The sequence below is a fragment of the Hesperophylax consimilis genome, chromosome 26 (assembly GCF_061612785.1).
Source record: "Hesperophylax consimilis isolate HC1 chromosome 26, BYU_Hcon_1.0, whole genome shotgun sequence".
NCBI lineage: Eukaryota > Metazoa > Arthropoda > Insecta > Trichoptera > Limnephilidae > Hesperophylax > Hesperophylax consimilis.
In genome coordinates this window covers 3,996,100-4,021,250 of record NC_142861.1, presented here as the reverse complement: position 1 = coordinate 4,021,250, position 25,151 = coordinate 3,996,100, and the positions used below count along the sequence as shown (strand labels likewise).

The following is a 25,151-nucleotide window of genomic DNA, read 5'->3' as shown; positions in this document are numbered from 1 at the left end:
GTGAAGTTACACCTGGACATTGGAGAATCGTGGGTGAACCAACAGATACCTTTCTGCGGCTCAGAAGGATCCCGAGAAAACCCTCCGACGTCGGCAGAATGGTTCGTAATGAAATCAGCGCTTTTTTTCAATCTGAAGAGGGATCAGTGCCGTGGCAAAACAGATACTGAATGCGAGGGATTAAGTAGGTACCTACCTACATTGTTTTTCTCCTCCCACTTTCTTCTTAGTGACAAATAATTATTATGTAGGTACCTACTAAATAGGTAGTTAACTACTAAATTAAAGTTGAAAAATTAAACTGTATAAAATGTAATTAAAATTAATTAAAGTTTAATTAAAACTGAAGTGTGTTTACCTGTGCCTGATCTGACGCCTGTGTGGACTCATCTGGTTGCTGCAGTTCACCCGTGAGCTGCTGTCCGACTTCTTGTTGGTGCCTCGGTGTGTTTTTATCTTTTAGAAAAAGCAGAGAGTGGAAATATATCCATTTGGTCTTGTAAGGGGCATCAGCTCCGTCTCCACTCTTCCCTTTTTTCAATTCGCGCTGGAATTGTCCAATTAGCATCCGAACTTTCTTCTCCACCTCATCCACGTTTCCTTCAAAATCGGAAGCTAGATCAGCCCAACCATCTTGCTTTTTATTACGGTTTTTGTATTCATTGTGTTGTGGATCCCAAAGTACTGCTTTCTCACGATACTGCTCAATCAATCTTTCGGTATTCTCCTTCGTCCACTCCATCTCCAAAAGACCTCAAAAAATACCTCACAAAATACACAAAACAAAGAACGCCAGTCAAATTAAAAAAAACTCCACGCACTCAGACACACTCACTTACAGATAGTTCTCCATCAACTGATGGGAGGACACTGAAAGGTGGGTTGTTTGTTTTTTGTGTTTTTTTTTTTTGTTTTGTTGTGTGTGTGGACGAGCTTGCAACTTGTTATACAACCAAGTTATCTAATTCCTTTGATCTTTACCGACAACCTCTGGGTAACATGTAACCTGCTATAAAAACAGAAAAAAAGTTACACAACATCGTGTTATACAACATTTTTCAGTTGAATTTCTAACAAGTTACATAACATTGGTTATATAACTCTTTGTAACACGTTTTGTTACTGGTGTGGACGCACCTTTAGAGATCGGACAATCGCCTCCTGGCTGTCCTATACCACCATTACAAGAGTTTTCAGTCTAATAAAACACGCGTATTTGTTGTGGGAATGGTATTATTATTTTTTTATTATTCACGTGGTTTGCCTCCAGCCCGTCAAAATTTCATGTAAGACAAGTCTATCAATTTGGCTGTCTACGTGCATTTCACATTTGTTGTGTTTTCCGTGTTTTCATAATCCTAGTTTATTTCGCATCATACCATTGTATATTTTATTAATAATAATATGTAGTACCCTTAGTCTTTTATTTATCTCTTGAATGCTGGTCGGCTCATTGGCCTAGAGTCCATTATAAGCGTTTTATCGTTCAGTTTACACGCCACCCGACCCCTCTCTGCAGCATCCCGCGCAGGTAAAGCATAAAGCGTAAAGCGCTCCACGGTCCGTGCCAGCATCGTCGTTATATTCATCAACATTATTTCTTTTTCATTATCTTCAGCTCTTCAGGTAGTCTGGGCGTATTATGTTTCCCAGACGCAGTTTGTAGCTGCGTTTATACAGTATGATGAACCCAGTGAGGTTCTTGCAAGCTTTTTCAACTGGCTTGGAAAAAAATCAGTATGTGGAGAGGCTTTTCTACTGAAAATATGAAAATTATAGATTTTTTAGACAATGATCTTAACTGCTCGGCCGCGTCATTCGTAGTCATTTATCTTTAAGTATTTGATTTTTTATTTCAATCGTGATAGTTGGCTAAATTCTTACTGTAAAATATGACTTGTTTCTGGCTATCACCCTTAGAACCCAAGAAGAAAGAGAGAAAGGGAAGGTGAATTTATTTTGTTTAATTTGGCTAATTTCACAATTATATGGAAGATTAGAGTCGAATTCAGACTCAGAAGAGATGAGATGATGAATGGAGGAGATTGCTAATTGTTTTGCTAATTATATATATTTTTTTAATTTGCTGGCACGCTAAGGAGGTTGCGCCGACGTGTTTAGGCGAATAATGCTTACTGCTAAAGATGCGATTATATTTTTCTAAAGATTGAATTGAATTTATCAAATGATTTCGTAAAATGCGAGAGGTTGTTATGTAGGAATTACGTGTTGCACTTAAAGTCGCTCGAGACGGAAAAATGTTTCGCCAAGGGCTTTCAAAATGCACCACTGGCTCGCCGAAATGCGCATGAGTCCTAGTGTGGAGAAAAACAAGATCTTGCCAGTGTTTAAAATTAATAGTTTTCGAAAAAACCCAGCAAGTGGCTCATTCGTGTTTTGTAGATGTGATTATAAATATCTCGAAAATATTCGATTTTTAATCAGCAATATATTTAGTTTTATCGTTATTTAGTTGTTTTTACCCAAAAACACGTCGTTTTCGCAAATGAAGGCAAAACTCCCACATCTGAAAGGCTTTGTTCGCGAGATTGACCTATCACGTGAATGACCTAAGGCTATATTCCTGAAGGACATGCCGTTGAGTTCAGCAATTATGGGTTGTCGTACGTAAAATAGTTTATACCAGAAGCTTATACTGATTATATTCAACTACACAAAAAGTGGGTTATTAGCTTACACAATTTTATTTTTAGAGTTTATTAATTTATACGATTCAAACGTTTACATAACACAACATAAGTTAAATCCTAGCGTGGAACAGTATTCAATCTATTTATGTAAAGAAGAGTGTATGTTGCGGGCAAATCTACAGTTTTATTCCGAGAATGATGACATTTTGCACACCTTTTGACCTTCAAAACAAGATGAAGGTTACTGTCTATATGAGTTTTCGAAAAACCTTACTTTTCCTATCCCTTAAAGCTGAATTTTGATACTTGATAAAATTTTCCACATTTTACTTTCAAAATAAGAGAAAATTAATTACTGCCTGTATCCGATTTTGTAAAAATTCTGGGTAAAGCCCGGACAACGCCGGGGACTCCAGCCAGTATCTTATAATAATAAATATTTTTAGTTGAAAAAAATATATTGTTTAGAATTTTTAAGGCAGTTTTAAGTTATTTTCTGGCAATTTTTTTCCCTGCATGCATACAACTGCCCTGATGATGGACGCTGTAATGCTGTCCGAAACGTTGGCTAATTTCGCACAACTGCTTAAGCACTACCGATTTAAAACATATTTCTCTTGATCACCTTAAGTATATGTGTTATTTTTTAAGATAATATATGTCATTTGTGATGCCGAAACGTTCATTATATGAAATTTTTTATGCATAACCGTTTTATGAAAAGGATGAAGAAATAAATAAATGTTTTACTGTTGAACTCCTAAACAAGCATGTAGTACAGATATAATCTCCCGTCTAGTTCTAAGCTGGTTTGGTAGTTTATGCACCACCTGATGGTATAATATACATATTATATAAATATATATCGTTCACCATTCTCTCTGCAGCTGAAGTGCCTCTATAACATGGGCCAGGTTACCTCAACGCCTCAGTCATTGTGCATTGTGCAAGTCATGTTAACACAGACGTCTGGCGTTACTTGGAATTTCACTATTGCAATGGGTTTGTTGCCTTTTATTTTATTATTTATATTACAATTTTTAATCTGGGAGGCGGGTGTGGGTACCGCCGCCCCGGGAACCATTTATTGGATAACCAATACCACTGCCATAGGTCACCCCAAGTGGTACGTTACGTTTGGTGACTTAGAAACGGTGCCCGGTTTCATGGGGAGAGTTTGTCCAAGTCTTGACAACGGATGCTTCTGTCCACCAGCCTCGTGGCAGGCCGAATCAGAAGAGACTTGTTGAGGGAGACCCTTTGACCTCTCCAGCAGGACTCTCTCAGTCGGGGGGATAGATTCATACGTTCGTCACTTCTGGACATAGTGATCCTCAGATACCCACGCACCCTTTATATCTTTTTTTTTTTGAGAACTTCATCCCCTTCCTATCCTAAAAAGACCCTCCACACAGCATCCCCCCATGTGGAGCTAATGTAAGAACAGGTACATGATCGACAGAGAGTTAAAATTAAAAAATATATATATTACAAATAAATCAGAATTAATAAATATCAACCCTCCAATAACGTTGTGTCTACAACAATATGTACGAATAAAACAATGATTATGTAAAATAACAACAAAAAACAAGACACAATAAGTGAAGTTAAGTGAAAACAAGAGATTTAGTATATAATATATAATCATTATGTAAAAATAAGAGACAACAAATGTACTTAAGTGAAAATAAGAGATTCAAGAAATTTTGTAAAGTTCTAGGGGATATAGAAAAACATGTCTGAAATATTGCCACTACAGTGGATGTTAAAATATAGTCGAAAAATTCGCAAAAGACGTTGGGAGAACGTTATGTTGGTTTTTCGGAAAGGAATATGGAAAGTTTCGAATTTCTTACCTAATATCCCGACTATCTACATGACCCGACTCAAATATGTATTTAATTCACTTTATCTTGCCATGTCTACTTAGGAAGAGTAATTAATTTATTTTTATTCAGAGAGCATTAGCACTCTCAATCTTCTAATAAATTTATTTTAATTACACAGTGTATACCAGTGGTGCTCAAACGGTCGATCGCGATCGACCGGTCGATCGCGACTGCTTTTTGAGTCGATCTCGAGAAAAATTTCCCATTTTTCATGCCTTCTTTCTTATTATTTATTTGTAGCTTGTGGCGGACTGAGTTACTTAACGGAGTGTTCTGGAACATTGCAGATAATATCAGATATACATCTCATAGCCACAGCATCTGACACAAAATTCTGGTATTTTATATCTGAAGATAAATATCCGAATCTAAGGCAAATCGCCCTTCAGTTGACGACAATGTTTGGGTCAACTTACTCGAGCGAGTCTGCATTTTCTGAAATGAAGATAATTATGTCAAAATATCGCAATCGACTAACTGTCGAACATATGTCATCGTGCTTGCGATTAGCACTCGGTAATTACGTACCATCGTATTAAAAGTATTCTGAGGACATGCAGTGCCACGCTTCAACATCCAAAGTCATTATTTAGTTAAGTTTAGAAACTAGAACTCGTTTGTTTTTTGTAAGAACCAATAAACTTGCAATTTTGAATAAATATGAGTTTTTTTATTGACTTTTTAGTGCAGACCTCCACCTACCTTGACTAATTTCTGTCGTTCCTCCAAATTCTATGTGGATTGGTGGCCATGCAATTGTGCAACGTCCCTATATATACACTTATACCTGCGCCACGATACACCCTACCTACATAGATGACAATCCTGCATCACACATACTTGCAGCCTCTCAGAGTCGATCGATCGGAATCTAATAATATTGAGGTAGATCGCCAGCAGTTCAAGTTTGAGCACCCCTGGTGTATACTATGTATAATCATTATTTAATTATCCATGGAATTAATTCCACCTGCTTAAGAACAGGCAATTATTAACACAGTGAGGTAGGTTCTGTCAATCTAATAATATATGATGTGTTAATTATATAAATATTGTGTTTTCTTATATACAACCGTCTTAATAAACTATTATACGTTATTAGTACCTGTATGTGCATTTATTATTAGCAATTATGGCGGAACATCGATGGGAAAACAATACATCATGATTTATAATTTCTTCACGGTAAGGATTAGCCACACGTTAGACGTTCTGGCCCAGCATAGCATGACAAGAGGTATGGTGCTGCTAAATGAAATCTCTAGGTATCTTTAGATTTTCAATATTGGCCTCGAAGTTTTCAAGAGTCACTTTAGGCAATATTATTGTTATCTTAATTACTCATATGTGTATTGTAATAGGATTATATAAATCTCTTATACACATGAAAAAACTCATTAAGGCGATGCACTTCGTCGTGTAATATTTTGAATCGAGCCGCTATCGATAATACACCTTACATAGATGGCGATAAGGCTTCAATTGCCGCTTAACACCATCCACCTGTTTCGATTTATGCAAAAAAAAACATGGCCAAAAAGTGCCTTTTATTTTATTTTGTGGATGTTCAGGCACAAATATTTAAATGTTTTTCGATCATTTTATAAATAACTTGATTGGCCACATTCTACAATAAAACCATAACCGAAAATGGGTTCGTAAGTAGGAGATTTTGAACTTTAAAGCAGTTTTCATAGGCCTATACATAATTTTTTTCTGGGATTTTAAAAAGACTTATCTAAAAAATACTCGATTATTTCAAAGGCCAGGATGTATTCTACTCGCAGTATTTAATTAAAGCATCTGAAACATTTCTAGGCTACCAAATTTTCAAACCAAAAACACATGATTTTAAATTACTACGTAGTGCATCGCCTTAACGGTTCGGCTGTGGAATAATTTGCTGGCCGCTGTGTTTCCTCCCTCCTATAACATGAGTTTCTTTAGGACTCATATTTACTCATTCCTTTCCTCAAAAAAACATTCTAAACAGAATCCCCAAAGATGGCCTAGGCCGTGAAGAAGATTCCGTAGATTCTGTATGTTCCATACTATCTATCATATTTATTAATTCAAATCTCAGATAAAGTCGGATACTGAAGCTAATAATGATAATATTTAATTATTGAAGACAATACTAATGACAGTAATGACTCTCAAGCAAGATGTGAAAGAAAACAGGATTCAGTCCCATCGAGGAATTGAACCTAGGACCTTGTCGGGGAAGTGCTGCATAAAGTTAATTCGACCATCTCAACTTCGTCATTTTTAACTGTATCATACTTTGACTGAGAACTACCAACATTATCTTTATTTTCTTAACGCATATTTTTGGCTGCTACCTTTATGTATGATTACAAGATTCTAAAATGTAGCGGGATATATATATATATATATATATATATATATATATATATATATATATATGCTTTAGATAAATTGAAGATTTCCTATCGTTTCCCTTGAGTAGAATACAAATATAAAAATAAATTACCCCATAAAAAATATAAATGTAAACTACTAATTTTTTTTTCTGAATAGAAATATATGAACGCGTTTAGCAAACAATTTTTAAAAAATACGGTATTATAGCTAAGATTCTTTGTGATTGATTTACTTTTTTGCTTTCAATAAAATTATTTTCAAAATAAATAACAACCAATTTTGTGGTTGAAATCGAACGTTTATAGTCTCCTATATTTATTGTTTTGGTGTTTAATTCGTAGAACTCCATTTAATTTTTTAAATAAATTTAAAATAAATCAAATTTAATAATGTTATAATAATTATTAAGTTCTGCAAGTATTTCTGTTATTTTTACAGTAAAAATAACAGAAATACTTGCAGAACTTAATAATTATTATAACATTATTAAATTTGATTTATTTTAAATTTATTTAAAAAATTTATTGTCTCCATTTGTGAAGCGATTTTAATGCCTATTACCTACATTCGTGACAATATAAGGCATACCAAGAATATACACATTTTTTGCTTGTAGCTTCCTCTTAACTGCATCTTTAAGTACACTTCAAGGAGTAATCATTTTCTTTTCACTAAATTGTTACTATATTGTGTCTTCTAATGTTATAATGTCTTATAATGTAACTGAACCTAATATGTATACAGTACTGCAGTAGAACCACAGTACCTACCCTCCTTGAGAATCTCAAGGGCGATGCTGTGTTTTTACTTATGACGGCATAATTACTAATTGAGTCATTTATAACTTTTGGTGCCACATTTCCTATTTTTTAATTGTTTTTTTATTGTTTAACTAATTTAATGTATTTACTTCTATTTCAGGTAAGCGAATCGAACTTCAACATCTAACCATTAGTAAAATGGCGCTGTAGAATCGTAACAATGTGAGTTTCTTTTCGTTTTATTATTTTGTTGTTTATAGTAAGGTGTCTGAGGTACAAAATTTCCATTAGAGGTGCAAATGATAAATATGTTGTCCCTAAAAACACAATACAGGATCAACAATTGATTTTAAAAATCGCTCGGCAAAAACAATTAATCGAATGGAAGATGAGAAATAGTGGAGTTTCTGCCAGAGTGAATTTTCAGGTATGCTTGAGCACTTTATAATCAATGGACTCTGAGGACTGATTGTTTCACAAAATTAGTTCTAATAATTATAATCTATATATATTACAAAATTAAGTGTACAATGTGTCAGAAAGTCAGAAACGAATCCCGGTATGATCAAGGGAGTATATGGTGTGGTAGCTCTCTATCTCCCATCCATGAAGAAGGTTCCCGTTTTTATCTGAATGGCGTGCTTTTGAAGATTTAATGGCTGGAAGTTTCGCCCTCCAGAAATTTCTAGAACATTCGAGAGTATTCGAAAGCATTCCACAACATTTCATAACATCCCAGAACATCCCAGATCATAATTAACTAAAAACGGGACTACAGGCCATTTCTTGATAAACTTTTAGTAAATTCGTAATCGTGACAATACATTGGTATCTCTAAATAGTATAAAATAAGGTGTATATCCGTGTCTGTTTGTGCGTTTAGTTCTTCTAAACTATGCAACAGAGTATGATAGGTTTTTCACTATCATTTAGAGAATTTCTTCCGAAAGATTTATTGTATATGTATATATTTATTTTGCTGTTTCAAATTTTCGTTTAGAAATCGCTTCTATTGTCTACAATAATTAAATATTAAAATTTGAGGTTTTACTCATAAAGTTATTCCAAACTAAAAAGTATATAAATATTATTTAATATAAGTTATTCTACGAGTAACGCTATTGAACAGCTTACTCATGCTGTTTGAAATAGTCCCTTTAGTTTAATATGCGCCACCGAGAAATGACATCAGTCACACTGAGTATTGAACCCCTCTTTCAGATCACCATAGCAGCATCCTTCAAAGGATAAAAGCCTTCATTTATCCTGAAATAAAATACTTTAACATCACATCACGGCCGTTAATTGCCTCCTATAATATCGACCATTCGGAAATGATATGCTTAATTGAATCCAAGGATACCCCGCAGGGATTGGATATCGGAGCATGAAAATAAATTTGATGATGTGATATTAAAATAATTAAATAATTTCTTCACGCCGGGCTCGGAAGATGCGCAGTCATCTTCTAACAGTGGTGTAACGATCACGGGGCATCTTGGGCAGCTGCCAAGGGCAAATCTACATATTATTTTCAATATACAAATTTTGCCAAACTAACTCGGAGGAATTAAAAAAAACATAAAAATGGACTCGCTCAAGTGTGTGTATGAAGTTGGGATAACTACAAAATTTACATAAATGATAGTCCAGGGGATGAATAGTGAAAATACGATAAATGAAGCAGCTACAATCAGAAAAAAGGATCACTGCATTACAGATTGACATTTTTGTGAAATTAAATTTATTTAAATTTACCAACAAAATAATTATGTGTTATATTTATTAAATTAAAGGAAAATGATAGAACCTGCAGACAACTCGCCTTGTGGGCACTTTTTTACTACTTTTTTTGGTATTTTTAAAATCCTTTTAATATCAATGTTTTCCATGGTAAAAATAACAATTGAATAAATTTAATTTTAATTTATACGTCGGAAATGCCTTTTTGTTGGACGGGTTGTTTCACAAAATTTTAACAATTCATAAAATTTCAAAGTTAATTTTCAAGTTCTGTGAAAGTTCTATTCAAGTTCTGTTATTTATTTATCGTTTCTTTACATTGTATAATTTTTTTGGTTAGAATTTTTAACCTCATTGTTATTTCAGTTATGTGAAACAACTGGCCAATAATGATACAATAACAGAACTTCAAAATAACAGTTATTCATTATCTCTATTCAAGTTATAATATGTTACTATTCACCATGTGCCGGTTGTTTCAAAGTACTTGAATAACAACAGAACTTAAATAAGACTTTCACAGAATTTGAAAATATTAACATTCAAATGTCTATTCTAAATTCTTTGAAACAACCCGTCCTCAGACAACAATATTCAACGAGTAGTTTTAAGTTTTTTATGCGGCGTTTCCTCAGTTTTCTGATCTGATTCCTTATTTATACTTAAGTTTGAGTTTAAAACTATCATATTTATTATCCACCCAGCTGTAAAAAAATATACTCATAAAGTGGAAACGACGACTGTACTATGATATTTTAAAGGACAGTTGTAATACAGTGTTTTTGGAGGCCATTTTGCTCGTGATCCACTTTATGGCTACTCCACTGTCCTGTTACTACTTTTTCTATTAGTAGTTTCTCTTTGAAGTAAATCTCCTTCTTCCCTTTGTTGGCCAGTTTCTCGCTGCCCTTTTTAACGTCCCTTCAAAAGGAGACAGCGTTGAAGGATTTCACTATAAAGCCGTCTCTTAGTTCCCTATTAAAATTTCACGGTAGAGTGCTTTGGGTTGGAGCTAGTTAATTTGGTTTATTTTTTATTAAATTCAGTAAGGCCTCGGTTATTTGTTGTAATAAAAGAGGTACACTAATCCCGGATAAATGATTAAAGGAAGACTGATCAACATATATTTGTATTGCGTTATGAAAATAGTTTGGCGAGTCTTATGCATTTTATGAGTTTGTGGTACATAAATAGTTTATTTTTTTAACAATGAATTAAATAGGAAGCAGTACGTTTATCTACTGTGATTCGGGTGTGAGCCTAGTCAATTGCACTAAAAAATCATTCGGGTTGTACATACCCTAACCTAACCTAACAGACAAAAATAAAGAATATTTAAAGAAATACGCCTACCTATACGTGAGAAAGCACGCATCGGTTTGTATGCCACAATAAAAACTGTCAAATGATGAGTTCTGGCATCGTGAAATCTGCCCAACTCAATATCATTTCTATCGTGAGTTATCCAGCTTTGAAACATAAAATATATAAATTATATAAGATGTCATATTTTACAATAATTAAACACTCGAGCGACGCCGGGCAGTCATTATTCATTCGTAGATTAATAAATTGGAATAAGTGAAGTTAAAAAGAAACGTTTTAAATTATTTAAAAAAAATTGTACACCTACTTTAATTAGTCTTAAAAGGTTGAGAATCTCTTGCCACTTCGATTAATTAGTCTTAAAAGGTTGAGAATCTCTTGCCACTTCGATTAAATCGGCGCCGACAAGATCGACAAGCCTTTTTATGGTTGCCTGTCAGATTCAATTGTGTTTGAGAGTTCGAGAACCGATCCGAATGATAAACTTTCGATAAAGATTCGTTCTCGAACCTGATTTTCTAAAAGCTTTTCCTGTGTGAGCTTTATTCTTACATGACAACATTATATTTATGGGTCGCGCAATTAAGGCCCCGTAGTAAGCGTTCAAAGATGGTTTGAAAGGGAGATATATAAATACGAATGTTAGAGAGTGCGCGAATATTTAAAAAAAATGATCATTATTAAGCCTAAATGGTGAAATTATTGAATAAAATATGACGTGTTTGAAATAGAGCAAAAATCTCTCGTCAAATGCTTCAGTTGCATTTAAAGATATACTTTGCTTTTTTACATGCCTATAACAGAAATAACAGGAAAAAACGTGTTTTCAATAATTTTCGAAGCTTTGCGGATTTTTTTTCAAATGTATTGATATTATGTTAAAATAAACATATTTGTTTAAGAACTTAAAAACATAAAAGTGGTCAAGATAAATATGTTTTAAATCGGTTAAGCAGTTGCACTACCTTTTACTTTAGCCAACGTTTTGGACAGCTTTACAGTGTCCATCATCAGGGCAGATGTATGCATGCAGAGAAAAAAAATTGCCAGAAAATAACTTAAAACTGCCTTAAAAATTGTAAACTATATATTTTTTTCAACAAACTAAAATTTTCGTCATAAAAAATTTACACATATTATCTTCAAAACTAACATTTTTTTTCTAACAAAAAAATTTAAAGAGTTGACGAGAAACTTGTTATGAATCGGTAGAATTTGGGAACGCGGGGGCTTAAAGTTAAGGCGACAAACACATGCATAATATTGTGTGTATCGGTGCGTATTTATACACTTCTGACAGCGGTGTCCTTGCTAAACGTCACCGAAATACAGCCTTTTGTCTTTAACATAAGACGAATAACAAGTTTAAAACGTGAAGTATGCAAGCAAGACATCAATAGTGAATATTGCTGCAGCTCCTCTTGTATATATACAAGAGCGTACATCGTAGAGGTTAATGAAATTTTGCACACCTGACATTTCGATTTTTAAAAACCACCCACTCCTTTTTCCACTCTAAAAGCAGAATTTTGTACTTAAAGAAAATGTCCAAAATATAATGAAAATTACTGTCCACACGTGATTTCGAAAAGCTCTGTGTATATTCCGGGCGACGCCGGGGACTTCAGCTAGTTGAAATAATAAATTAGAATAGGTTCTGTTGGTTCCGAGACGTATTTTCTCATTCAAGTAAAGTCAACATTCGTACATAAAATACCGAAATGTTTGCGTTTACTGTGTTTGTATTTTTGGAAGAGAAAGCTCTTCTAAAACGAAGTTCTTATTTGTTCACCTGTTACGTAAATATATCAACTATTCCTATACGATAAGCGATAATCCTCCTTTACACAATTCGAGTAATAAACTCGGTTTAGTTTTCATTTAGGTTCAAGTATGCCGTGTTTACATTTCTACTCACCTCGAAAAAAAATCAAAAACCTGTAAAGTAGACTTGTGAAAAATACCGAACTTTATGTGAGTGTCTGGAGCCAGTGAGACTGGTATTCCCAAATTAATTTTTGAATTTAGTTAACAAAATAATAGCATCCTGTAAGTCACCTCTATTGACAATGTTTCCCTGTTTTGTTGACTCCTCTCATCTTTATCGCCCCCCTTCCCCCACCCCCAAATAACCCCACCCACTACCCCCTCCTAATAAAATCTAACCTTTCTGTACATGTATAATTTTTATGTTAATTTTAAGATTGCTAGTTAATGACACGGTTGTGTCGAAACCGGTAGCAAAGTAAACAAAATTTAAGTAACAAATGTACATTGGAAGACAAACCTAAAAAAAAACAAAAAAGTCAAAAAATTGTTACATAGTTAATTCCGAAGAAATACAAAAAAAAATATAATATGGTACCTACCTTCTGTCCAGTGTCCAGTGCCCAGTGCTCCCTGTTCAATCAATGTCCAGTTTACATATGATACATTAAACACAATTTCCAGATTAGCGCAGTAGTACCATCACTCCCAAAGTCCCAAAGGGGGTAGATTAATAATCCTCGACATTATACTACCATAATACGGGCGTGTCAGATTCAATTGTGTTTGAGAGTTCGAGAACCGATCCGAATGATAAACTTTCGATAAAGATTCGTTCTCGAACCTGATTTTCTAAAAGCTTTTCCTGTGTGAGCTTTATTCTTACATGACAACATTATATTTATGGGTCGCGCAATTAAGGCCCCGTAGTAAGCGTTCAAAGATGGTTTGAAAGGGAGATATATAAATACGAATGTTAGAGAGTGCGCGAATATTTAAAAAAAATGATCATTATTAAGCCTAAATGGTGAAATTATTGAATAAAATATGACGTGTTTGAAATAGAAAAAAAAACAAAAAAGTCAAAAAATTGTTACATAGTTAATTCCGAAGAAATACAAAAAAAAATATAATATGGTACCTACCTTCTGTCCAGTGTCCAGTGCCCAGTGCTCCCTGTTCAATCAATGTCCAGTTTACATATGATACATTAAACACAATTTCCAGATTAGCGCAGTAGTACCATCACTCCCAAAGTCCCAAAGGGGGTAGATTAATAATCCTCGACATTATACTACCATAATACGGGCGTGTGTCTAGTGTGGTAGTCGAAAAGCATGTAAAAACTGTACACATTAATATTTCATGAATAAAGAAAAAAAAAAATATATATATATATATTAATTGTAAACCCGAACGTGGTATTAGGGCTTCCAACCGGTTGAAAACGAAACCGTTTAACTGGTTATAATGGTAGATACTGATTAGAATTGAGAAAAAACCGGCCCTTTTTTAAAAAAATGGCCACCCTAGTTAGTTTTGCAGTTTTTAATTGTCCACCCTAGTTAGTTTTGCAGTTTCTAATTGTCCACCCTAGTTAGTTTTGCAGTTTCTAAATGTCCACCCTAGTTAGTTTTGCAGTTTCTAATTGTCAACCCTAGTTAGTTTTGCAGTTTCTAATTGTCCACCCTAGTTAGTTTTGCAGTTTCTAATTGTCCACCCTAGTTAGTTTTGCAGTTTCTAATTGTCCACCCTAGTTAGTTTTGCAGTTTCTAATTGTCCACCCTAGTTAGTTTTGCAGTTTCTAATTGTCCACCCTAGTTAGTTTTGCAGTTTCTAATTGTCCACCCTAGTTAGTTTTGCAGTTTCTAATTGTCCACCCTAGTTAGTTTTGCAGTTTCTAATTGTCCACCCTAGTTAGTTTTGCAGTTTCTAATTGTCAACCCTAGTTAGTTTTGCAGTTTCTAATTGTCCACCCTAGTTAGTTTGTCTACATCTAAAAAATAAATTTTTTGAATTCAATTCAGTGCACTGTTAAGTCCAGTTAAATAATGATTACCTGAGGTACACTGCGATGTGCAGTGTATAGATGTTTTTAACGCATTCTAACACTGTCCAAGAAAATTTCAAAGTGATAAAGCTATTTTTTTAGTGCCATAGGAGCTAACTAAGTAACCATCACGCCGTTTACCCGCTACACCATGTCTTTCTTGGGCGTCGTTGTGGCAATGTTGCTTAAAGTGGCTTTGGCCGTGCTTGGTGACCAGATCTGATATTCCCCATCTCCCTCCCCTCCCTACTACCTTAAGCCTCACAACATTCCCGAATTGTGAATGCCATAGAATCACTGCCTCCGAACGGTTAGATGTTAAGAGTTGCGGTTTCTCATAAAAAATAAAACTTTAAAACGGCCACCATCAAACGGAACCGGAACGTACAAACAAATTAAATATAAGATCAATTCAGTTCGCTTATGAGAGGTATTCCGCTAAAAACAGCTAAACGGAGATATTATCTAGTATATTATCTTATTTGATTGGTGTCTACAATCTACAATCTACAGTATCTGCACTTTCCGAGAAGTGTTTAGCCCTGCTACTGCTTGCTACCTCCTGCCTCCCTTCAGAGAGATGCCAATTAGTACCTGCTGCACGCAAGGTTAGGCCAGTTTAGGTTAGATTAGTAGTAATTAGTGATAATAATTAGCCGTCGCTTACGTGCGGTTATGACGTGATTTGACGAATGCCGCATTCTGAATTACGAATGCCGGCATCACTTTAGAGGCTGACAGAAAGCGACCGCGTTCCCAGAAGACGCTGTTATTCTGATTGCGCTAAACCACCCCAAACCAGGCCAGGACACTACATCAAGTCTCTTGTTTCGATTAAAATCTTCCCATGTAATTATGCTGTGAGGTAAAAAGTGTATAAGTACTTATGCGGTACGTACGTACTTTATTTGATTATTTTCTTTTTACACACGCATAGGTAAAGACGGGTTGTTCAGAAAATTTGAACAATTCATCAAATTTAAAAGTTAATTTTCAAGTTCTGTGAAAGTCCTATTGAAGTTCTGTTATTATATCAACATGGGCCCGTTGTTTAACATAACTAAAATAATAATAGAACTTTCACAGTCCTTAAAAATTAACTGTGAAATTTTATGAATTGTTCAAATTCTCTGAAACAAACCGTCCTGAACTATTCCGAAATTCAATGAGAAATTTCAAGTTTATACAACAGATAAACGACCCCCTTTGGCTGTGTAAACAATAATAATAATAATTGGATGACTTGTATAGCGCCGTTTTTGTGCAAAATCACCTCAAGGGCGCTGTACAAACTTATAATACATTTCTACAGTGATCTATGTTATTACTTAACTATTTATGGAGAAAATATACAGTACAATACTTACCTGGTAGGTCACTTGAGATAAACACCTAATTAACATTATCTAATTGTTTATTGGCGAAATTTAGATACAGGATTTAGGACTTAATTGAAAAATTGAATATAACTGGACTTTCTCTCAGGAATGGTATATTTAATCTAAGGGTACGTTGGGACTCTTGCGCGTTAAAATTAACTATTAATCAAAATACTACACCTTTACTTATTTTATTTATAATTTTTATTATGAAACATTGATATTACTAGAATTTTAATATATATATATATCAATAAAAGTAGTCGCGCTGTGCTGCCACTAGGCCGGTTGTCTGCAGGTTCTACCATTTTTCTTTAATTAAATAAATATATCACATAATCCTTTTATTTTTTTAATTTAGTTCCATTTAATTTCACGACAATGTTTATCTGTAAATGCTCTTGACTCTTATTCTGATTGTAGCTGCTTCATTTATCGTGTTACCATTATTCCTCCCCTGGATTATCATTTTGGTAAATTTTGTAAATATCTCAAATTCATACCTACTTGTGTCAGTCCAATTTAATGTATTTTAGAATTCTTCCAAAGATCAGTTTGGTAAATTTTGTACCTTGAAATCAAATAAAACAATTTTTACTAAACATATTTGCGTTTCAAATATCCGTTCACTTCAGAAAATTCCCTGATTGAGGATGCCATATCCGCCAGGCTCCAAGGGACGGAATTATTGAGTCGTATTAAAATACAAAAATGCCATGCCTCTTCATCTTTAAATCTTTCTCCTCTGAAAACCCGCTCTAGTTCTAGTAAATACAAAACTTAATCCAGACCCAATTGTAATTTGTTCCTGTAGGAACGAAATTATCTTCCGCAAAAAGCTTCTCTACTTTAGTGATGGATAAAATCGAAACGTTTTTATTTTCGAAACATTCCAATAATCGATTAAGTTTTTGAATTAATCGCGCACGTCGATTTGAATATCTAAAAAAAATAGAAACTTTGTGTCTAACAAATGGACAAAGAAAATTTATTATTATCGTATTAAAATAACTACAACGTCGATTTTTCAACTAGTATGTGAAAAAAGCTCGAATATTCATAACTTAATTAACAGAACCAACACACTAAGATTTTCTATTGGTTTATTTTATATTAGAAGTTCAAATCATCATAGAATAATGTACAACAATTATTGTAATGTGGAAACTTCAGAACATGTAGGGATATGTAACAAAATTAAATAAGTTGTAGTTCTTTTTCAAAATAATAAAAAAATAAATTAATTATAAAGCTACCACTTACATTAAGAGTTATTTTTTTCACACATGAGTGTAAAAACAACATTTCAAGTATTTGCACGGAGATAAATGAGTATTGCTGATTATTTACTAAATCTCTTCAAATCATTCGTAATCCGGTTAAAGACGGGATTGCAGGCCGTTTCCTGATAAAATTTTAGTAAAATCCTAATATCCTTGACAATATATAATTACGAAATGCGAAAATGTTAGGATTTTTATGAACACGTGTTTCGACATCGTGATAATACATTCCTCTATTACTAAAAGTTTCACAGGAAACCTATCAATTCATTCGCCAAGGGCCTGCAATACCGCTTTTAACCGGATTATTAATAATTATAATTTTTAAGAAATTCAAAATAAATTAGTGATAATTATTTTTCTCCGTGTGTTATTCGATGGTTTGTTTGGTTTGGTGGGCCGTTTATAGTTGTATCATACCATATTTTACATAAAACATTCTAAGTAATTTATTTTTATAATTTTTTTTTTATAATTTGTATAGCGCCGCTTTTGTGAGATATCACCCCAGGGGCGCTTTATAGTTGATGCAGGTATTACAAAAATATAAATATTACAAAAATAAATGAAATTAAGTTAAATAAAATGAAGTACATGAACAGGTAATGAAGTACAGGAACAGGTGATACCAAGATAGAAGATGGAGACTCTAATGCAAGGCTGCCCAACATACCCCACAGCAATTTTTCGAATTCCATGGGGGGGGGGGGTGGCTACAGGATTCCATTTCGACGCAAAAAATATTATGTCGAAAACCGGTGTATTTTTGTTTCAAAAGTAAGTTCAACAGGTTAGATTTTTTCGTCGCTGATTCTCGTTCTGAGTAGCCTAAATAGCGATAAATCGCCGTCGTTGGCAACACTGGTGACCGCGCGCAAGCTGCATTGTTTGTTTTACGCGACACTTTTTCAAATTGGCGGATTGGCGGGTTTTTTGAAAATGTTTCACGCGGGCCACTTATAATTCGTTCGCGGGCCACATTGTGGCCCGCGGGCCTGGGGTTGGGCAGCCTTGCTCTAATGTATATATTATGCTGATTCATTATTTGAAGCGGATCCCGTTCTACTAAAGATGAAACCTAAGACCACAGACATTTCGATTATTTCGAATAAATTCTCGTTTTTTTTCTAATGTTCGAATTGGTCCAGCACTACTCTCGATTAGAAGCCTCCAAACCAAAAATCGAGATGTGAATACGGTACAGCACTGTACACTATAGCGTCTTACGAGAATGGGCCTCGGATCAGACTAATGGCTGAAGGCAGTACACAGGTCTTAGGTAGAGATTGCTTGCTACGGCAGATGTTTCTAGGAAGAGATTTCAATTAACCATCTAACATGTTATACGTTAAACATTGTGGGAGCCCCCCCACTAGTGACTAGTGACTAGTGTAGCGTATAGTGTGTTGCCATAGCCGCATTATATTGTACATGAACATGATACATATATGAAGAATGAATTATATTCAGGGTTGGTAACATTAATTTAAATATTATTTTCAATTTAATAATTGCAATTATTCTTCTCCTTTCGTATGGTGGGGGTGTTCAGAGGGGAATATCTAGGTCAGTGAGCCAGTCTAGTCGCCCTGTGGACGTAATCAATCCCGCCGGGGAATGAATGCAGCGGGCATTCTTTGACCACATGTTCGGTGCTAAGGCACCATCTGTGCATCATGTGGGCACAGCGGCTCTGAGAACACCTTATCCTGTTCATGGCGGACCAGAGTTTACGAGGCAGTGAGAATGCAGGCTGTTTCTCAGTGGGATCATGCACCAGATGGGTATTTCTCACGTCGGCCGATTGCCACTCAAGTTTCCACCTATCTTCTGGAGTGAGAGGTAACCGGAGGAGCATCTTAACAGTCCAAGAGGGCTTTTTCTATTTTTGCGGTTTTTTTCGTATTTTCGAAGTCACTTGTGTCCGTAACAGCATATTCAAAAAAATATTTATCGTGTATGTTTTTTAGATACATGTATGTTATATACAACGCGTCAAAAATAAATAATCTAAAAAAATATTTTTCTTACTTTACAGCAGTTTATAAAATAGTAGTTTTCAATAAATCGCCAATCGACCTCAAGATTACTTTCATCTGCTACTACATACAACATGACAAAAATATATAAAAAATATTTTGTAATAGAACATATCTCAACCCATAGGACCCAATTTTTATATTTTTATATAATAGCTAAATAACTGTGTGATATTATTTGGAAAAACTATGTAAATCAACTTACTTTGAAGTCAATTTTATGTATTAAAAAACAGCAATTTGAACAAAAAAAAAATACCGTATAATTAAGCAGTATTTATACTATCTTAATTGATAAATTAATTTAAGGATTTAATTGGTAATATTCTATATTCATTTAAACCCAAACACATATAAACGATGGCATTTTACATATTCAATCATAACGCGAACATCGTTCGCCACAAGAGGTTGTCTCGCGACGCTGTTTTCTGTGAAGTAGTATTAAAAAACGTAAGTGTATTAGTTTATTTTCGATATACGTATATATTGTAGACATAAAATCAAAACGTAGAATTTGTCCATGTAATTGGAAGGGAGCGTGTCAAAGGTGAACAGGAATGTGAATAGCGTGGAGGCGAGCGTTGTTGAGATGATTGTACCTTATCATATACTACCTTCCAGCTGAACAATATGTAGCAGGTCTTAGTTATTGTAACTCATCTCATCTTTGCCAGCGCCCGCTGTGGATATGTACGAACGAGACAGCAGTATTATAATTGCTTCCAGCAGTATAGAAGAACAGGCGTATCGTATTTCATGTGACTAGTGTTATAGGGCTGTGCAAATATATGTTTAATTATAATAATAATTTGATTATTTAATTTGGCTATTATAGTTCTTCGTGAATTGAACAAATGAAAATAAAATATAATTATATAATATAATATATGTATATATTTTTTTTGTAAAGGGTAAATATATGACTGTTTTAAGTGTTGACAATAATTTTTTGTCTATAACCATTATTATTATTTATGATTTGCTTAGTTAAATTAAGTTCTCTTGAAAAATTAATTAGAGGTGAAAAATATTGTTAAATTATATCTAACCCTAGTTATTCTTTGAATATATTTGTTAATTTAATTTAGAATTTGCCATTTTTGAAGAAATGAAAATTAGCTTACTAATTTTTTTCAGTGTATAAATATGGGAAACAAATGGCATTCCAAAACTTTCCGTCAGCTCAACAGAAAGAAGAAAAAGTATGATTTTTTAATATCTTTATAATATAACTACTTTAAATATATTAAGACTACTGTTATTAATAAATACCATATCAAGACCTAAGACTTTACCCAGAAATTCTTGAGATTATTTTACGTTAAAAATGTAGTTTTCATTTTGCCACCCGCTGATATGTTTTCAAATAAAAAACAAAATTCTTCAACTTGTCGCCACCAGTTACAACCGTATGCATCACGTGGTATATCATCATTCTGTAAATTATGTTGTATTATGTTCCTTATGAAAAAAACTGTTGTTTCTATTGAAATTGGAAAACCCTACAATAACTGTACACAGTTTATTTCATATCTTGAGAGCTTCACTTACATTCATGCATCGTATCGTATAGTATTATTTTATTGAGTAAAGTGGGGAATTACTTAGCTATTTACATCAGTTCATCAAACACGGCTAAAGCAATTTTAAGTATCGTTTTTTTTGGTGGAAAGTACATTTCACTGTGGAAAGTACGGTAAATGTACTACTGAACTGAGTTTTATGTTCATATGAAAAATGCGTGTATCTATTTGTGAAATAACACGAATTAATTCTATACACGAAAGAGCTCAAATCACTTGTACCTTAGTGTTTTGTTCTGTTTAATGTGGATGACTTTATATTAAAACACTGATTGTATTTTATGAGATAGACTTTTATTCTTGTGACGGTTATACAGAGAGCTTGTTAGCATGACCACAGACGACAATACAATGTGTTACAATCACGTCTAGCACTAGTGATGTGCGACACCAATAGTGATGTTACATCCCCTTTCTTTATTTATAAAAACAATAAAAATTCAAATACATTGATATTAGACATTATGCTTACATACAATACAATAAAATCTTAAATACACTGACATTAGACATTATACCTATCGGGTTGTTTGACCACTCTACCATATCTGGTAATGTAAGGGTTGTTCATATTATTATTTTCTCCCACCTGTCCCTCATCTCCAGCTTCTGCCTCTTCAAGTGCCGGATCAGATCGCATGGACAGATGGTCATTATTAACATTTGTATTATATCTCATTTTTAAGTGAATTCTATTTCGTCTGTACGTGTTACCATAATAATCTTCAACAATATAAGACCTGTTACATTTTAATTTTTCCTTGACCACAGCTGGTAACCAATTACTTTTAGGGTTTTTCTTAAAATACACATAATCTCCTGTTTTAAATATAGACATAGGTTTTGCATTGACATTATAATATTTAGAATTTTTCGAATTATTTTTTTCAACGCAGTTTTTGTAATCTGAGAATCTTACAACCTTTGGTTTTAATTTAATTTGAGTTAAAGGAATATTCATTCTTAAAGTTCTAGACATTAATAATTGAGCAGGTGACGGTAAATTGGCTTTAGGTGTGTTTCTATAATGTAATAGAGCTATATAAGGATCTGTATTTGTTTCTTTTGACTTTTTTAGAATATTTTTTATAATTTTAACAGAACTTTCTGCCTGACCATTAGATTGAGAATGATATGGACTAGTAACTACATGTTCTATATCCCAATCATATAAAAATGATTTGAATTCAATAGCTTGAAAAGGCGGACCTCCATCAGAGACTAAAGACATTGGTATACCATGACGTGCAAAAATAGATTTTAAGTGAATTATGACATTTTTTGCAGTAGAATTATTATTTAGGAAAGCAGTTTCAATAAACTTTGAATAGTAATCTGTTACAATGAGGTACGTTTGATTATCAAAATACATTAAATCAATACCTACTTGTTGCCATGGAAACTTATTAATTTCATAATTTATCAGTGGTTCCTTCTGATTAGAAACTTTAAATTTATTACATATTTGACATTGCTCAATTAAATTTTTTATATCTACAGTGATACTAGGCCAATATAAAGTATCTCTAGCTAATCTTAGACATTTGTTTATTCCTTGATGTCCTTCATGTATTTTGTTTAACATTTCTTTTCTCATAGTTTGAGGTACTAGCAATTTATTACCCTTAAATATTAACTCATTAATGACATGAATTTCGTCTTGAATATTATAATAACATTTTAAAGTGTAATGGACTTTATCTTTGCTATTCGGCCAACCTTCATAATAATATTTTTTTAATATTTGCATAGTTTCATCCAAAGCAGTAGCATTACTCAATTTTTTACGATATTCTTCACTAATAGCTAAGTTCACATATATTGAATTTACATGACAATGTAGATCAGACTCATAATCGGGTATATAATGATCTTTTAAAGCAGCTCTAGATAAAGTATCTGATATATACATTTCTTTACCTGGGACATGTGTAACATTTAAATCATAAGATTGAAGAGCTAACATCATACGTTGCAATCTAGCTGGTACATCATGTAAAGGTTTTTTAAATAAATAGACTAAAGGTTTGTGATCAGTTTGTACTGTCACTTTGTTACCATAAATATACTGATGAAACTTATTACAACCAAATTGTATGGCAAATAATTCTTTTTCAATTTGAGCATAATTTTCCTGCGACTGTGTCATTGTTTTTGAACTATATGCAATTGGACGGTTATTTTGCATAATAACTGCACCTATAGCTGATTTTGATGCATCGACTGATAAAGTTAGTGGTATTTTTGGATCATAATGACTTAAAACTGTTGCATTTGAAATAGCCTCTTTCAAAATTTTAAAACATTTTTCACAATTTTCATCCCATGACCATATAACATTATTTTTTAATAAATTTCTCAAAATTTGTGACTTATTTGATAAGTTTTCAATGAATGGACCCAAATAATTTACCATTCCCAAAAATCTTTGTAAATCTTTGACATTTTTAGGAGACGGCAACTCTAAAATAGCTTTGACTTTCTCTTTGTCAACTTTTACTCCTTCCTTACTAAAAATATAACCTAGGAAACATACTTCCTTGACTAAAAATTTACATTTCGACTTATTTAATTTTAAGTTCACTTCTCTAGCCCTTTCCAAGACTTTTCTTAACCTAAAATTATGAATTTCTTCAGTTTCCCCATAAATTAAAAAATCGTCGACAAAAATTAATATACCTTCCAGATCTCCAAACAAATCTACCATAATCCTATAAAAAATTTCCGTTGCTGCGTTTATTCCAAACGGTAGTCTTAAATACCTGTACCTTCCAAATGGAGTTTGAAAAGTACATAAATCACTACTTTCTTCATCTAACTTCAATGACCAAAATCCAGAATAAGCATCTAGATGTGAAAAATATGCAGCACCTATAAGTTTTGATCTAATTTCATCAATATTTTTTAATGGAAAATATTCTCTCATTATGCAGTTATTTAATTTTCTAGGATCAAGACAAATTCTTAATTTACCTGACTCCTTGACAGTTATAACAACAGAATTTACCCAAGAAGTAGGTTTAGTGACCTTTTCAATGACCTTCATCTTGTCCATGCGATCTAATTCCTCACGAAGTCTGTTTTGTAAGGCAAATGGGACTTTCCTCGGAGGATCAACGCACGGAACGGCATCTTGACGAAGTTTGAGATGAACGACAGGTGGTAAACATCCGAGACCCTGAAAAATGTCATTATATTCAGTAAATAGGGTGTTATGATCATATTGAACATTAAATATTCTTTTTATAATTCCAAATTTCTGAATAGTTGGAAGACCTAAGACTGATTGACATTCTATATTTGTGACAAAAAATATTATATTACTTATGACATTTCCATTGATTTGACATACAATATCACAATGACCAATAATAGGTATTTTATTACCTCCAAATCCTGACACTTTTGTAAAAACTTTTTGTAAATTTGTATTACATAAATTTAACTTTTTAAAGTTTGTCAATGACATTACATTTATATCAGCTCCTGTATCTAAGATACAGTCTAATGTTTTATTATTAATTATTATATCTATGTGCCATGCTTGACTTGAATATTTGTTATTATTAATATTTCTGATTGTTGCAATAAAATGACCCTCAGTGAAATTAGCACTGTCATCATTGGGTTTTGATGACTCTAAGTTTAAATTTCTGACTTTATTGTGACAATTATTTTTAAAACAATATTTAGCAAAATGACCAAAAGAATTACATGACCTGCATTTGACATTGACTGCTGGGCACTTGTAGCGATGATGCTGACCACATCTTCCACATGGATTGATATGACCACTTGACCTTGGCTGTGATGATGATGATGGTGACCCATGACGACTTGAAGATCCATACTGACTTGATCTTGACTGTGATGATGAGAATGACGGTGAACCATGACGACTTGAAGATCCAAACTGACTTGATCTTTTTGAAGTTGACCCTCTTAGACTTGACTGACATGATGCTCTCGACTGTCTTGAAGTATTTTTATTTTGACTGATTTGAAGAATATTTTCTGTGTGTGTTTGTTGGTTAATTTTCTCTGCATTATTTTGTGACATTAAGATGGTTTTTGCAATTTCAATCGTTTTTTGTAATGACAATGTAGAATCTTGTAATAAGCGTTGACGGATATGATTTAAATTTGCACACATATTTGCAATAAATATGTCTCTTACCAGAGATTCTCTTAAATTTCCAAATTCACAATCCAAACTTAAATTTTCCAAGTCCAATAGAAAATTATTGATGTCTTCTGAATTATTTTGTTTTCGTGTAAAAAATGAATTT

At 33.4% G+C, this 25,151-nt stretch overlaps 2 protein-coding genes across 2 annotated transcripts in view; one reads left to right on the top strand and one right to left on the bottom strand.

Moving 5' to 3' along the window:
• Positions 1-25,151, top strand: part of LOC149411006 (interleukin-1 receptor accessory protein-like 1-B) — a 247,491-nt gene that overhangs the window by 184,678 nt on the left and 37,662 nt on the right. The window lies entirely within an intron of this gene.
• Positions 338-24,922, bottom strand: LOC149411007 (uncharacterized). Its single transcript, XM_089647392.1, has 2 exons — positions 23,836-24,922; positions 338-600 (listed from the first exon to the last, which is right to left on the bottom strand). Exons 1-2 carry the CDS (start codon positions 24,920-24,922, stop codon positions 338-340), a joined length of 1,350 nt encoding a protein of 449 aa, XP_089503518.1.